General features: G+C 39.1%; 1 protein-coding gene across 1 annotated transcript in view; it reads right to left on the minus strand.

The window, feature by feature from the left end:
• luzp2 (leucine zipper protein 2) overlaps positions 1-13403 on the minus strand; it is an 82536-nt gene that overhangs the window by 36192 nt on the left and 32941 nt on the right. The window contains exon 6 of the mRNA XM_054616592.1: positions 2676-2738. Within this exon, the coding sequence (XP_054472567.1) occupies positions 2676-2738 (63 nt within the window). The remainder of the gene's footprint in view (positions 1-2675; positions 2739-13403) is intronic.

Consider the following 13403-nt stretch of genomic DNA (forward strand, 5'->3'; position numbering starts at 1 on the left):
TATGCTTAGAAAGTTTATCCAAGGCCAGCTACAAATGATCTGGCCTAATCTCAGTTCTTGGACATGGCTTCAAAGGCCTGTTCTAAGATTCAAAGATTTTAAATCAAGCTTTTCTTTTTTTTATTGACACTGACTCACTCAATGCTCTGAGGAAAGTCATAATTGAAAAGATCCTTGAAGCATGAAAATATGATTTCTAGACAACAATTAAGAAAAGATTAATGGTAAACATGTTCTTAACGGTTAATCTTGGTTCAACGTTTAATTTTCTACTGCAGTGAAAAGTGCAATAGGTCAATAAAAAGCACTCACACGTAATGTTTCCATACAGACAGAGCAGATTGTGTGATTTAGACCCCATAAACAGAAGTTATGTTTGAGTAAGCATATCTTACTTCTTCACCATTAGACAAACTTGCAATAGAATAATGTTGTTTGCAATTAACTGCACCGGCGGCGATTGTTCTGCAGCTTTAGTATCCATCTCTTTCTGTAACTCCGCAGTCATTACGGTGTGATTACAGGTCTAGTCTTTAACCCTTCCCTTTTATTCATAAATAACTTTCCAGGATGGAAGCAGGGGCCATGTAAGAATGTTCCTCTCGCTGATTGACTTCGTTTTTAGAGCCTCCAAAAGGGAATTGAAGTCAGTGACCTCCAGTGATCTACTAATCCTGGTAGCTATTTGTTCCCTCAGGAACGAAAAGTTTACTTGCCTGTGTAACAGTTCTGCAGAAATATTCACTCACACAAAGAACCACTGGACAAGAACACATACTGAGCATAACACATTATTATCTACAAGCACAAAAGCAGCGGTTTTAACAGCGCTTAGATCATTCCCTTTGCTGTCGCCAGAAATATTCTGGCTCTACGTAGGCCGACCGACAGCTTCAATCAGGACCTCTTCATGGCCTTTCCAACTCTTTCCTGAAGCATTATAATCAGGCCTCGCTGCGTAGTCAAATGTGCCATCATCATCTCAGAGTTTGAATATGTGATGATGGCTTGGATAAGATTAGCTGTTGAAATATCAGGGATGTTCATCTGGAGGATTTGTAAGAGGAAAGAAGCCTGTAATTTTCAACACCAGTTTCCTGAGTCTCAATAGGAACTCAAGAATAACCTCAGTACTGGAGCAGACTTCACAGTCGATGAAAAGCTCTTCAACATCAAAAGCTTCCAAACACCGAATTCTCTTTGTGGACCTTTTGGCCTGCAGTGTGCATGTAATTTAGTCCATCGTTTCTGATGCTGACGATGTGAGACCAATAGCATTATGGGAAGGGATCGACTGATTGCCGGCCTGGATGATTATCTGCCAAGATATTCAACATTTTTCTGATATTCACAATTGCATGCAGAGTAACAGCCAATCGATACTGAAGGCCACTGTGCATCAGAGGAAATAAGACTCCCTAAAGCATACCCTGCTTTACGGTCTATTTTACACTAAATTAGACCATCATTTACCAAAAGAACATCATGCTGTATTGAAGAAGACGTGAAACTAGAGATTGAGACCATAAACTCATGTTGACAATGTTTACTGAGGTCATAAATCAAGTGAGAAGTAGGGTCATTTTCTCATAGAATTCTATACAATCCCCCTGCTGGCGATTAGAAAGAATTGACATTTAAGGCTTTAATAATTACTTCATTAATCCAAAGGAAAACATACGTTTCGATGATACAGATTGCTAATTTAATCCCTAATATCACCATATAATATAAAATACTGAAAATTGTTTTGTCGCTGAGAAACTTTTTTTCTGTAGCATTGACCGTGCCTCATCGGCCTCAGGCGAGGTCTAGCCTAGGGTCTTTGTAGAGAAAAACTCCATCTAAACAACAAGGTAGCATCGATCAACCTGTCTGCATCACCACACTGCTCCATGTTGGGAAATCTAAAGTTATTCCTCAAACTGTAGCCTGGTTTCAGGAAATGCATGGACTCACCAACTGACCAACTGCATAACTATTGAGCTCACCATTACTCAGCACCAGCTGCACTCAGTTGGGCATGTCATCACAACGCCCGCAGGACCCGCTGCCTTTTAAGATCCTGCATGGCTAAATCACAGCATGGGCATTGGTCAGCGAGAAGGCAAAAGCAGCAGTTCAAAGCTCGGCTTCAAGGCTTCAATAAGGATGTGAACCTGGTGGACGCTGGTGACCGTAACAACCGGCAGCAGAGCCAAAGTAGAAAAAGAGGAAAAGTAGGTGACTGAAAAAATGACACAGACGAAATGTACTCGAAGCTGCTCTCACTAGAACCTGAATTCCTGAGATTGCTCTGTACAGCCATCAAAGAGCTCGCTGTTAGAGACAGGTTGTTCTGAGATTCACTGGACAGCCAAAACCAAGCAAGTTTGTGTGTTGGTATGTGTGTGAGAGCGTGAGAGCGACAGGAATAGACTTTAGTGGATCTCTTTGTGAAATAGTTTCCTAATCACAGTTAAATTAATGATCCAAAAGGATGTGGGGGCCAAGACAACATTTGCTAAGTTAGAGTTGTTCATTTGAATTTTGTTAACATTGCTTGCTCACAAGAGAACAAAGGTAATCTTTTCATGAATTGCACCTATTCCATGAACAATGAACAATTAAGTAGCTGGAGCTGAGAATTAATTATGTATGTGATAAAACAGAATGAACTAATTGGAAATCCTTACCTCTTCAGCGTAGGCGTCACAAAGTTTGTGTCCCGAAAGTAGTTTCGTTTTCAAGCTCTTGTTCTGAAAGAGAGAATAGAAAGAGGTGATGCCATTGGTGTGTGCCCTGTGTTCTGCACTCCATGTTCCCTTAACATTTCTGCTGCTTTATAAAAAAGTCATATTCATTCAGAAGGCTTCAGTTCCTCCAGCAGGGCATTTGGCTGTTGAGGATCTCTGACAGCAAGTGCTTGGATGCCTCTCGATTTCAAACTAGACTCGAGAGCCGTCAGGAGTGCCCTGTCGGAGGATCTTAAAGTGCACTTGGGCTCATGGGCAACTAAAAGGTCAGCATTTTAACTCAGGGCAATACCCCCCACTGAACTTTAGACATGATCAGTAAGGCCTTAAAATCACTTGACTGGCAGCCAGTGGAAAGATCCCAAAGTAGGGGCCAAAGGGTATTGTTGTTTGGTGCCAATTATATCCTTTTGTGTATAATTATTTATATTTTTTTGACAGTTCAAGAGACACCATACGGTGCAGTGCAGTACAGTACATTACTACGCTCCCCTGGATATTCAAAAATGTTCTCTCTGACAGAGGTAGTGCTGGGTTGCAAAATCTCAAAATATCCCAGACCCCCCCCCCCCCCCCGCTTATTTTATGTATGTGGGAAACCCTCACACACAAACAGTGCAAGGCAGACAACACCAAATAAATAAACAACAACAAATACAATTCTATAGGGATGCAGCAACATATTAAAATAAATAACGCCTCTTGGTCGTATGCCCAGCCAACCAGTGATTTTGCGGTTGACATTGCCAAAGCATCAGATTGAAGAATGTGCCAATGTCTGTCCAAAATGTCATCACTTTATCGTTTTGTCCTATTAGACATTGATGAAATTGCCAAAATGTCAAATTTGGCATATGAATTCTTGAGTAATGGCCAAAAACATGTTTTGTGAGGTCACAGTGTACTTTGACCTCTACATTCTTATCAGTTGAGTCCAAGTTGACTTTTGTGCTGAATTTGAAGAAATTTGCTCAAGATGATCCTGAGACATCGCGTTCACAAGAATGGGATGGATGTGACTTCACAGTGACCTTGATCTATCATCGACATTTATTCAGTTCATTCTGGAGTGCAGGTTGACGTTTGAACCAAATTTAAAGAAATTCCCTCCAGGTTATACACGGTCACGAGAATGGACCGGACAGACGGATGGACACACAACGGACAACCCAAAAACATATTGCCTCATGGATGTCATCAGCATTGAGGCATAAAAATGCCAACTGTTGAAATCAGAACAGCACTACTCTGACTACCAGATGATGCCATATAAAGCTAAATACATTGATTAATAATACATCTCTGAATTCAAAATCGAGACTTAAAAAACACATTTCCTTCTCGTTTTGTAAATATAAATTTTCCTAATTTCAGATTCTACTTATAATCTATAGTGCAGTTTTGGTGTAAGAGGCAACGATACCAAGATCATTCTGTCTAAATTGAGTTTGAGTACAATGCAGTGCTATATGTTCAAAAGGAAGTCAGCAAATGACACCGCCAAGAGGGAGCATGTAAAGACTGAAGAGAATGGGACCTGAGGGTGATACTGCATTTGAAGGGAAGGACTTTCCCTTTTTAATTGACAATGATCTGTTAGTAAGAATGGTCCAAAAGCAACTTAATGCTTAACCCAAAGTACCCATCCAGATCTCGAGATGACCCAATAACGCAGCACGATCAACCATGACGCTTAGCTCTGAAAGAACTGAAATTGGACAGTCTCCAGCATCTGCAGTTAAGAGAAGGTTATTCCAGGCAGATAGTCTCTACAACTGTGATTTTAAATTAGATTGGCTGTACAGAAAAGTACTTGTACGGTGGACAGAACAAACAGCACCATACATCACAATGTAGTATTTAACAATTCCTATCATATGATATATAAGGGCCTACATATACATATGTACATGCTTTTATTGGTTGGTCAAGCTTGCACATTTTTAAACTCCTACTTAAAATATGCCATATTAAATTTGTAGCTCATGCAAAAAAGAATGGGTGATCACTTGACCAACAAAACAACAATTTCTATATCAATTTCTCACCCTGTGTTCCCATGAATTCTTAAAGATTTTTTTTTTCTTTTTCTTGCATGCCACCACGGTAAATGGAGAATCCAAAACAGAAAAAAAGTCTTGATGAATTCAAGTATATGGTAATATAACATATTCGTCTACAAACTTTGATGTTTTGGAGAAAAACTATTTTTCTTCCAGAATTCTAGGCTATGATTATGAAGGGTGATTAATTGATATACAAATAGTTGTTTTGTCGGTGGAGTATTCCTTTAACAAATCTTTGTCATTGCATCTTTGCTTATTAATATAAAAAAGATGTTCACAAATAATAGATTATTCACCATGTTTTTCAAAATGTGAGCATTAACTGAATTAAGAAAAGTCATCACAGAGCCTTACATGTGTTGTAAAATGACCCTGATGGCTGAGGAAACCGAAAGGTGATCGCACAGCAATGGACATTGACAGGAAATCACCACTAAGCTTAGATGCAACCTCATCATAGCAACCAGTGGGAATTTATTAACGCTTTTCATTGACTCAACAACACATTTAAAATTCTTAATGAGTTTATCAATGAGCCAATTACCTGTAGTCGAGGGTCTATTCTTTAAACCTATCCTGCAGAACTCAAGTGAGAGCAATGAATATTCATTCACCCGCTTTAATTCAAGGAAACTGAACTCGATGACCAAAAACAAAGCCCGGCCATGCAGAAGAGGTTGGTCCTCGCTCTTCTTATGTAGAACATACAGTATGCTACAATACAGCAACAATTTAATGCAACAGCGACTTCTTTTCCACACTTGTTCTGCATGTGAATGGATTACTTTGTATGGGGCTTATAGAGTGTGATCAAACAGACTCTGAAACAGCATGATGGTGGATGCCAGGAGGGTGGTCCTGAGCATCGCCAAGACTGTAGTGATGCCGGGCTTTACGAAGGCAGTAATCTCCTGACTGCACAACGAATGGACCAGAAAACCTCATCACAATGTTTGCCATGTGGGAGGCAGCCCTTGTCAGATCTACACGGGTGATGACTGGTGGTTAGGGCTCTAAACATGTTGCTGTGCCACAGTATGACACTGTAAACATCATCAAATGACTGTGGGGTACAACAATCAGTTTTGGAACAAACAATGCACTTCATTAGAATGAAAAAACTCATAAAACCAAGTGAATTTTTTTTTTAAAGAGAGATGTTTTTACTGGACCAAATTTAGGAAAATTGTAATTTAATATAAAACGACCACAACAAAGGATTAACAATATGAACAAAATGTATTTCTCGGTTGTAAAGTGTATTTTAAATCTAAATCTGCAACAAGCTGTTTCCCTGTTTTTAAGGTTACAACTGAAAGAAAACAAGATCTAACTACAAGGTGCACTCAGTGGAGTGCCGATCTACACCAGGTGTGTCTGCAGTGACCGCTGCTCTATTGAGAGATGAATGAATACAACTCACAATCTGCCATCTTCCTGTCTTGGCTGTAATGTAATGCGTCTTAGAACACACTTCATTTAACTCAAAACATGCAGCAATGTATGCAGGCATGTATACAGTCTTGCCAAAACCAAAATGAAACTCACCAAGCTGTCTGCCAGCATAGCGACGGCTACGGATGAGTGACGGCGATGGACTCAGTAGTGTGTGTAACGTTCTGTTAGCTTTTAGCCAAACAAACCGTCCAAAACAATAAAAGTCTGCAAACTGTTTTCCCCCACTGTGTCTCTGGCTGCAGAGCAATGACCGAGTGGTACTAAGCAGTGTGTGCACTGGTAGTTCCGTTAGCTGTTAGCCAAACACGCTGGCCAAAATACTAAAAAGTGAGCAAGCTGTTTGACCCCTAGAGTACCGGCTCTGGGTTGGAAATGTGTGCAGCTGTGTTATCACCAGTGGCCCCTATCCTCCAGGAGTCAGTGGGCAGTCAATGGCAGAATAAAGAAGTATGTGTCCCAGGAGGTCCTTGAGCATGCAGCCACCCAAAATATGATACATTTTGCTGCAGCCAAATGTGAGATTAGCTGTGGACAGACACAGAGTTGCACACTCACTCAAGGAGACACAAACGCACCTGACCATTCCCGTGAACAATGCAACCAATGCAGATTGGGGAATACTCATGAAGGCCAATTGGTTCCTTCCTTTATTTATTTTTTCTAGCAGATTATTTCTAATTCCACCACGTTTGGTAGGTCTGTGTTTCTGCTCTTCAGAGTCAGGCCCAGTCAGTACTTTTCCGGCTCCAGAGCAGGCGAGGCAAGTCTGTTCTCACCTCTAGCAAAAGGCATTGTTGAAAATCCGATATTATATTATAGCCAATTATGGATTATAGATGGCACGTTAATTTAATTTAGGTGGAGATAACACATTTGGCTATTATGTGGCTGTGCCCCGATGATAGATCTGCAGCTCGATGTCGGAGACAGCTCAATGTTATTAGGTGGCGGGTTGGCGGTGAACCACAGGGACATTTGGGATGAAGGGGGGGAGTGTGCATCCACCAGCTGGCCCTTGACATCTACTTATAAATGATGAGGCCACCTGGACAATTCTCACTCCGTGTCATGGTACATACTGACTGCTTTTGACAATCATGCAGAACACGGCTGCATTTGTATGGTTAAATGATCAATTTGGTGTCTTTTTAGTCCGCTAAAATATCTCTACTATTTCCAATGTTGCTGTAAAACATCTATGGTGCCCAGAGGATTTTTACTACTGACATTCGTGATCTTTTCAAATTTTTCCTTAAGCACATCCAGGCATTTTACATTTTTGTCAACTGCGTACATTACTATAATTTTGCAGGCAGCAAAAAGCTTCATTCAGTTCAAATGGTGTACATTATTTCCAATTCAATTTTCACTCCCACACACATGTACAGTGTACTGTGAGTACTCCAACACATACAGTACACTGAGCAGAGGTAATGAGCAGGAATGGCAGTTGTTTTGTGATTCAGTGAGGCAAAACTGGCAGTGTATGAATTCCTCACAGTTGCACCTACTCTCACCCCTACACAAGGACCACCAGACGAGGACATGTAGAACTGGCAGCTGTCATAAAATGTGACGTAGTTTAGCCCCGGGACAAACTCACAGTGAAAACGAGATCCTCTGGAGCTTATATGTCAGAGTACATTATGTAAATTTTGATACACTGAGCTCCATATGTCGGAACGTATTATTCCCACTGCGCTGTCATTCTGCTGACCTGAAAATAAAGGAACATTTTTACATCTACATCTTGCTCATATTTGCTATTTAGAAAAATGCACCAACTATCAAAATCTGTCTCTATCTCTAAGTCTGCCACAGGGCCTTTATTACTGATCCATGACTGTTGTGGAGTCCCACTTGGACTAAAAATCACGCAAAGGCATGGTGGAGCACTGGTATCTGTACTTCAGCCAAGGAGGTTATGTTTTCAGTTCAGTTTGTTTGTCTGTTTTTCAGCAGGAATTATGGAAAGGCCAGGTTTTCATGTAACTTGATGGAAGGATGGAGCATGGGCCAAGGAAGAACACAATACATTTTGGAGTGGCACCTAATCACAGGACAAACACATTCTTTTTTACTTATGGAAATGGTCTGCGCTCTACGAGTGCCCATTCAGTTTGGTTATGTGATTTTAAATGCATCACATTATGTTCTCATTTGCATGAAAATTGCAGGGGGTTGAATAATTGAGTTAAGTTACGTATACCAAATAAAACACCTACAAATATAAAGCAATACAGGCAATCATTAACCATCCAAAGGATTTCAGCACTCTGAAAAAAAATATATCAGACTATTTCCACACATTATAAAATGCTGATGTGACGACAGTCCCTGAGTGTTGATATTTATTATCCATCTAGGTCAACTTTCACACTACTCTACACACTCTTGGTTCCTTTAACAACCCTTTTGGTAGCATTTTCTTCATTATTTTTCACATTTTATTTCCATCAAGTTTTACCTACATTAACACCGTGTGAATGCAGTAACTCTGCCATACTGCATATTTTATGTCTTGAACAAATTCAATTTCCGCTGTTAAAAGGGGGAGATCAACCCACCCTCGCATGCCCCTTCTGCGACTGCAAATATTGAATAAATCATCAAAAGTGTGATGAAGGTCGAGTTGACATTTTTTATTTGCAACGATTGGAGTCACGCTAGCCGTTTGCGTGCACATCGCTTGACGCCACTCAGGGGTGGTACAAGCGAGGAGCTGTTGTCATAACATATTTCAGCTTGAAAAGGTCAGTAAGCTTCGTTGTGGTGACAAAGAAAGCAAAATGACAAGATGTTTTCTGTCGCATCACTGCTTTAATAGCTCGGGCATCTCAATTGTGAAAATACGACTTCATTATTGGTGTCAATTGGAGGCCAGAATGGACTGTGCCCTCTGACCCACTGTTTCGATGGAGGTCAATGAAAGCCACAGATAATAATATACTCCTACAATGTTTTAATGAACTTTTCAGAGATTAAACTTTAGCAATACACATAATATACAAGTGCTTGGTCATGGGAAGTGCATCATGTATAATTTGTGTCCTTCCTCAATCAAAAACAGCAAACACTGTTGCATCATTGGAACAAAAGCTGGTTGAATTGATGCTGAGGCTGCGAGGCTTCTATGGAATCTCACTGCACCTCATTTAAGAGGTTAGATTTCTCTTTGAATTTGTTTATTTCATCTGCTTATTCAGCTCTTACAATTCACCAAGCTCTCCTATGAACTCTTGCTCCCTGTTTGTTCAGCCTGCAGGCAGCAATCAGAATTTTGTGAGACCTTGAGAGTGGCACACTTTTTTTGGAGGGGGGCTTTGTAGAAATTGGTGTTAGAAACAGCTCGGAACCATATGTCTCTTTTACTTTGTTTCGGTCCCAGTGGTGGGAGTGATGTTTGATGTTTGCTATTAATCTGGCAAAGAAAAAGAGTCGTTCCTGGGTTCTAGTCTTCAATACAGATGGACCATTAACAACTCCAATGCTGACCCACTGGAATAAACGCTAGTTATGTGAATCCTTTGTAAACGTCAACAACGCTCTTTTCCCAAACCTAACAAAGTTGTTTTATTGCCTGAACCTAATTAACTCTAAAGACTGCAATTTGTTTTGAAAAAATCACTTTGCATACGAGTGAAAACTGACGCGCTTTCCTCGCAACGTTCAAAACTGACACTAGAGGGTTACCAAGAGTGTCATAGTTTGAATAAAAATGTATGAATTTGATGAGTTTGGAAGTGTGATGAAACAGTAGCCTTATGTTTGTTGTTATTTAGCCTTTCTGTCGCAACATGCTGCACATTTGGATAGTGCAACTTAGTCTACATGGTGATTTATCCACACACATTAATGAGATTGATTGAAAGACCTTGAGTAATGGTACCATTCCAAATAACAGTATTATTAATAACATTATGAATGATATTCACACCAAAATGGCCTATACATCATGATTTATTGTAAGAACCCAAGCAATTCCTTGTTTCATAACCACATTTCGAGATACTTTGACTGTGAAATTGGCAGCAGTGTCGGGGTCCTTAGATCGAAAGGTCAGCTATTCTGGCTCAGCCCTTAATAGTGTTTTAGACAATTTAGAATATTTTAAGTTAACACGAAACTCCTTAGTTGTGCATTCTTATTCATGTATGCTGTGGTTGGCTCCCTCTGCATCATTTATATTGTTATGAATAAGAAAATATTCTGTTACTATACATAATATTGGATTACTGGCCAAACACCAGTTTTTAAAAGCATTTTCCTTTTTTTTTCAATGACAGAGTTCTAAATTTAGTTTATTTGGATTAACAATCATGTAGACATCCATAGTAAAAGCCCCAATAACCTGTAGCATATCTCAAAAGAAACTGTTTGGAATAAGATATTTCCTCATTGCATCGATTATGGACCCAAGAAACTGTGACTGAAAAGATCTGAATAACTTAGACAATGTTTCCTGCTCAACTTTTCCACTTTGTAAGTTTTGACAGATCTACAGATTTTGAAGATCTATGTTAAAACAGGCTCCAAAAGAAAGTCTGCTAATAAAGCAGAACGGACTTAAACTTGTCGTTCAAAAATCCTAAAACTTAATGATGAATAATCAACATTAACTGATTCTCAAGAGACCGTCTTTTTCCCATGTCTCCATTTTTTCCTGACCAATAACATTTTTTTATAAATTGCAGCTTAAGCAGTTTAATGTCTTATTCAACTGATTTCTTCCCGGATCTTGGTTTTCCTTTTAAATTGAGAATGCATTTATAAAATAAAATAATAAGACATTCTAGGGTCCATCGATTTGACATCCTCTGTCATATATTAATGAGCAGATTCCTCACATAACAAACTCTATTACATTCTCTGTCCGTACCGTCCGACAGGCTTGTCTGCTTTTTCAAAGCAAGATAAAAATTGAACCTCACATTTCCACTCACATTTCCAGGAAAGTCTTTGACGGGTCTTCAGCACTTATGTAGCTGTTGAACGCATCTTATATATATATTACTGGCATTAGCAAAGCAAATGTTCACTGTGGATAAGCTATTAAATATGACATACCCCCAGACATCTTACAAGCACTTGGCAGCTTGAGCTGAACTCATCCTGTGTGAAGGACTCTTGAGGTCAAAGGGGGGATTATACATAAGTGAAAAGATTTCTTTATTGTCACTGTTTGATTGTTCTGACACACGTTATCATGTGCATACAGTGAGCCATCACTGTGGGTATGAAACATGGTGTTCTAGTGAATTCATCTTTGAGCAAGATGTCCCCGTATGTTCACAGCCAGCCCGTTCTCCCAAGGCGTCAAATACAAAAGCTTGGTCGGTGGCCTAAGCGTCAAACTACGACGCTGTAGGGGGCTGTAGTTACGGCGGCGTACAGGAGAATTAAGGTGACGTAGTATAAAGCGTGATAAGTTTCATGTAGAGAGGAGGTCAGGGTGGATGGATCAAACAGACACAGAACTTTTAATGTTGTTTGTGTCCCGTCTGAAACCAAAAGTCAACATTGACTTATTTTAAGTAATGTAGAGTTACATAATGGTAGCTAAACCGTATATAAGTAATTAAAGTCCTTCATTTGGTGTGTGCTCCTCTAAAGATTTAGTTAACTTTTAAGGATCAACCTTTTAAGATTTTAAAGTTGACATGAAATGCCAAAAGGTTTTTTAAAGTATGAAAGTTAATGGGTGTGATCCATACTGAATATAAGGCTGTGCCGACTATCAATTTTGTTTACTTTCAAAGCTCCCATTAAGTTTTTCGATTGAAACTTTGAATGTCTCACATAATTATAATGTCATCACCCTAAAAAAATAAAAAGGATAGCAAATATAGATGTCTCGTTATTGTGGTTACATAAACATAATTTATGGTCTTGTTATATGGTTGTCAGCCAGTGGGAAAGCAAATCATTACGTTGTTCTTGAAAGGCTTAACACCAACAATTATGACAAAAAGCAGACTATTTCATTGGATAAAATCATGAGTGGTGATTCTTTTTTAATATGGAAATGATAACTTCTATTATTTTTATCAAATTTTGACTTCTGGAGTTTACACCACTCTGGAGTTGTTGGAAATGTATGAATACACCAGTCGGATACAACGCAGCCATAACTGGAATCTTATTCTACAAATAGGACAAGACCATTAATATTGTTAATAGTGTTGCCAAATCTTTATCTGCAAAGTCTGTGCAGAAACACTTGGTTTAAACTGAATAACTAGACATGCAAGAAAAAGCTGCACTGTTTTCATAAGTTGATTTAAAATCTGAATGTGTGGTACAGCTCCAACTGAATGTAAAGCTTAATTCTTCATAGGGCACGGGTGGAATTGTACTTATTACAAATACTGTACTTTTGAGTAGGTACTTGTACTTTGCTTGAATAACTCCTTTTCATACTTCTTTATAATTCCACTTTGATTTTAGAGAAATGTCCTTTTCTACTGCATACATTTATTTGTCAGCGCAAGTTATTACTTCCTTTGCAGATCAAGATATTACATGAAAAACATATAAGCTCAATAATCAACTTATGATGCATTGTTATCAGAGATTCAACTACCAAAGCGGTAGCTAGTATCTAAGTGGCACTTCGATCAATTATTACAATAAAATGCTACTTACATATGCATGAATCAGTAAGAATAATCCAATGAAATACTAAGAAGTAGTATAACACTCACAAGGGGGAATTTCTCTGAATTGTGAGTACTTGTACTTTTAAAACTTTGGGTACACTTTGCCAAAACGAACATGTTGTTTTACTAATTGCAAGCCTTTTTTAATCTTTCATTTTGCATCATTAATGCTTTGACTTAAAAGAAGATGTGTAAACGTCCTCCACCTCTGACAAAGGGCCACCATGAGTATTACAGCTTGCACAGTTATCAGTCTTTCTCAGAGCTTTTTTAAGGCATTTATTTTCAGCCCAAATACAACACCACCATCATGCATTGGATGTAGTTTCTGCATCCTCATTTGACCTGACCACAAGCTTCTGCTCCGTGTTTCTTTGCCAGATATTCCTCATTGAATAGCTGTTGAGTAAGTAGTTGTGTAAGATGCTTGACAAGGCTTCAGGCTATTTGAAGAAAATAGATTAGATGAACTCCATTGATCGTCG

Source organism: Anoplopoma fimbria, chromosome 2 (genome assembly GCF_027596085.1).
Source record: "Anoplopoma fimbria isolate UVic2021 breed Golden Eagle Sablefish chromosome 2, Afim_UVic_2022, whole genome shotgun sequence".
Classification (NCBI taxonomy): Eukaryota; Metazoa; Chordata; class Actinopteri; order Perciformes; family Anoplopomatidae; genus Anoplopoma; species Anoplopoma fimbria.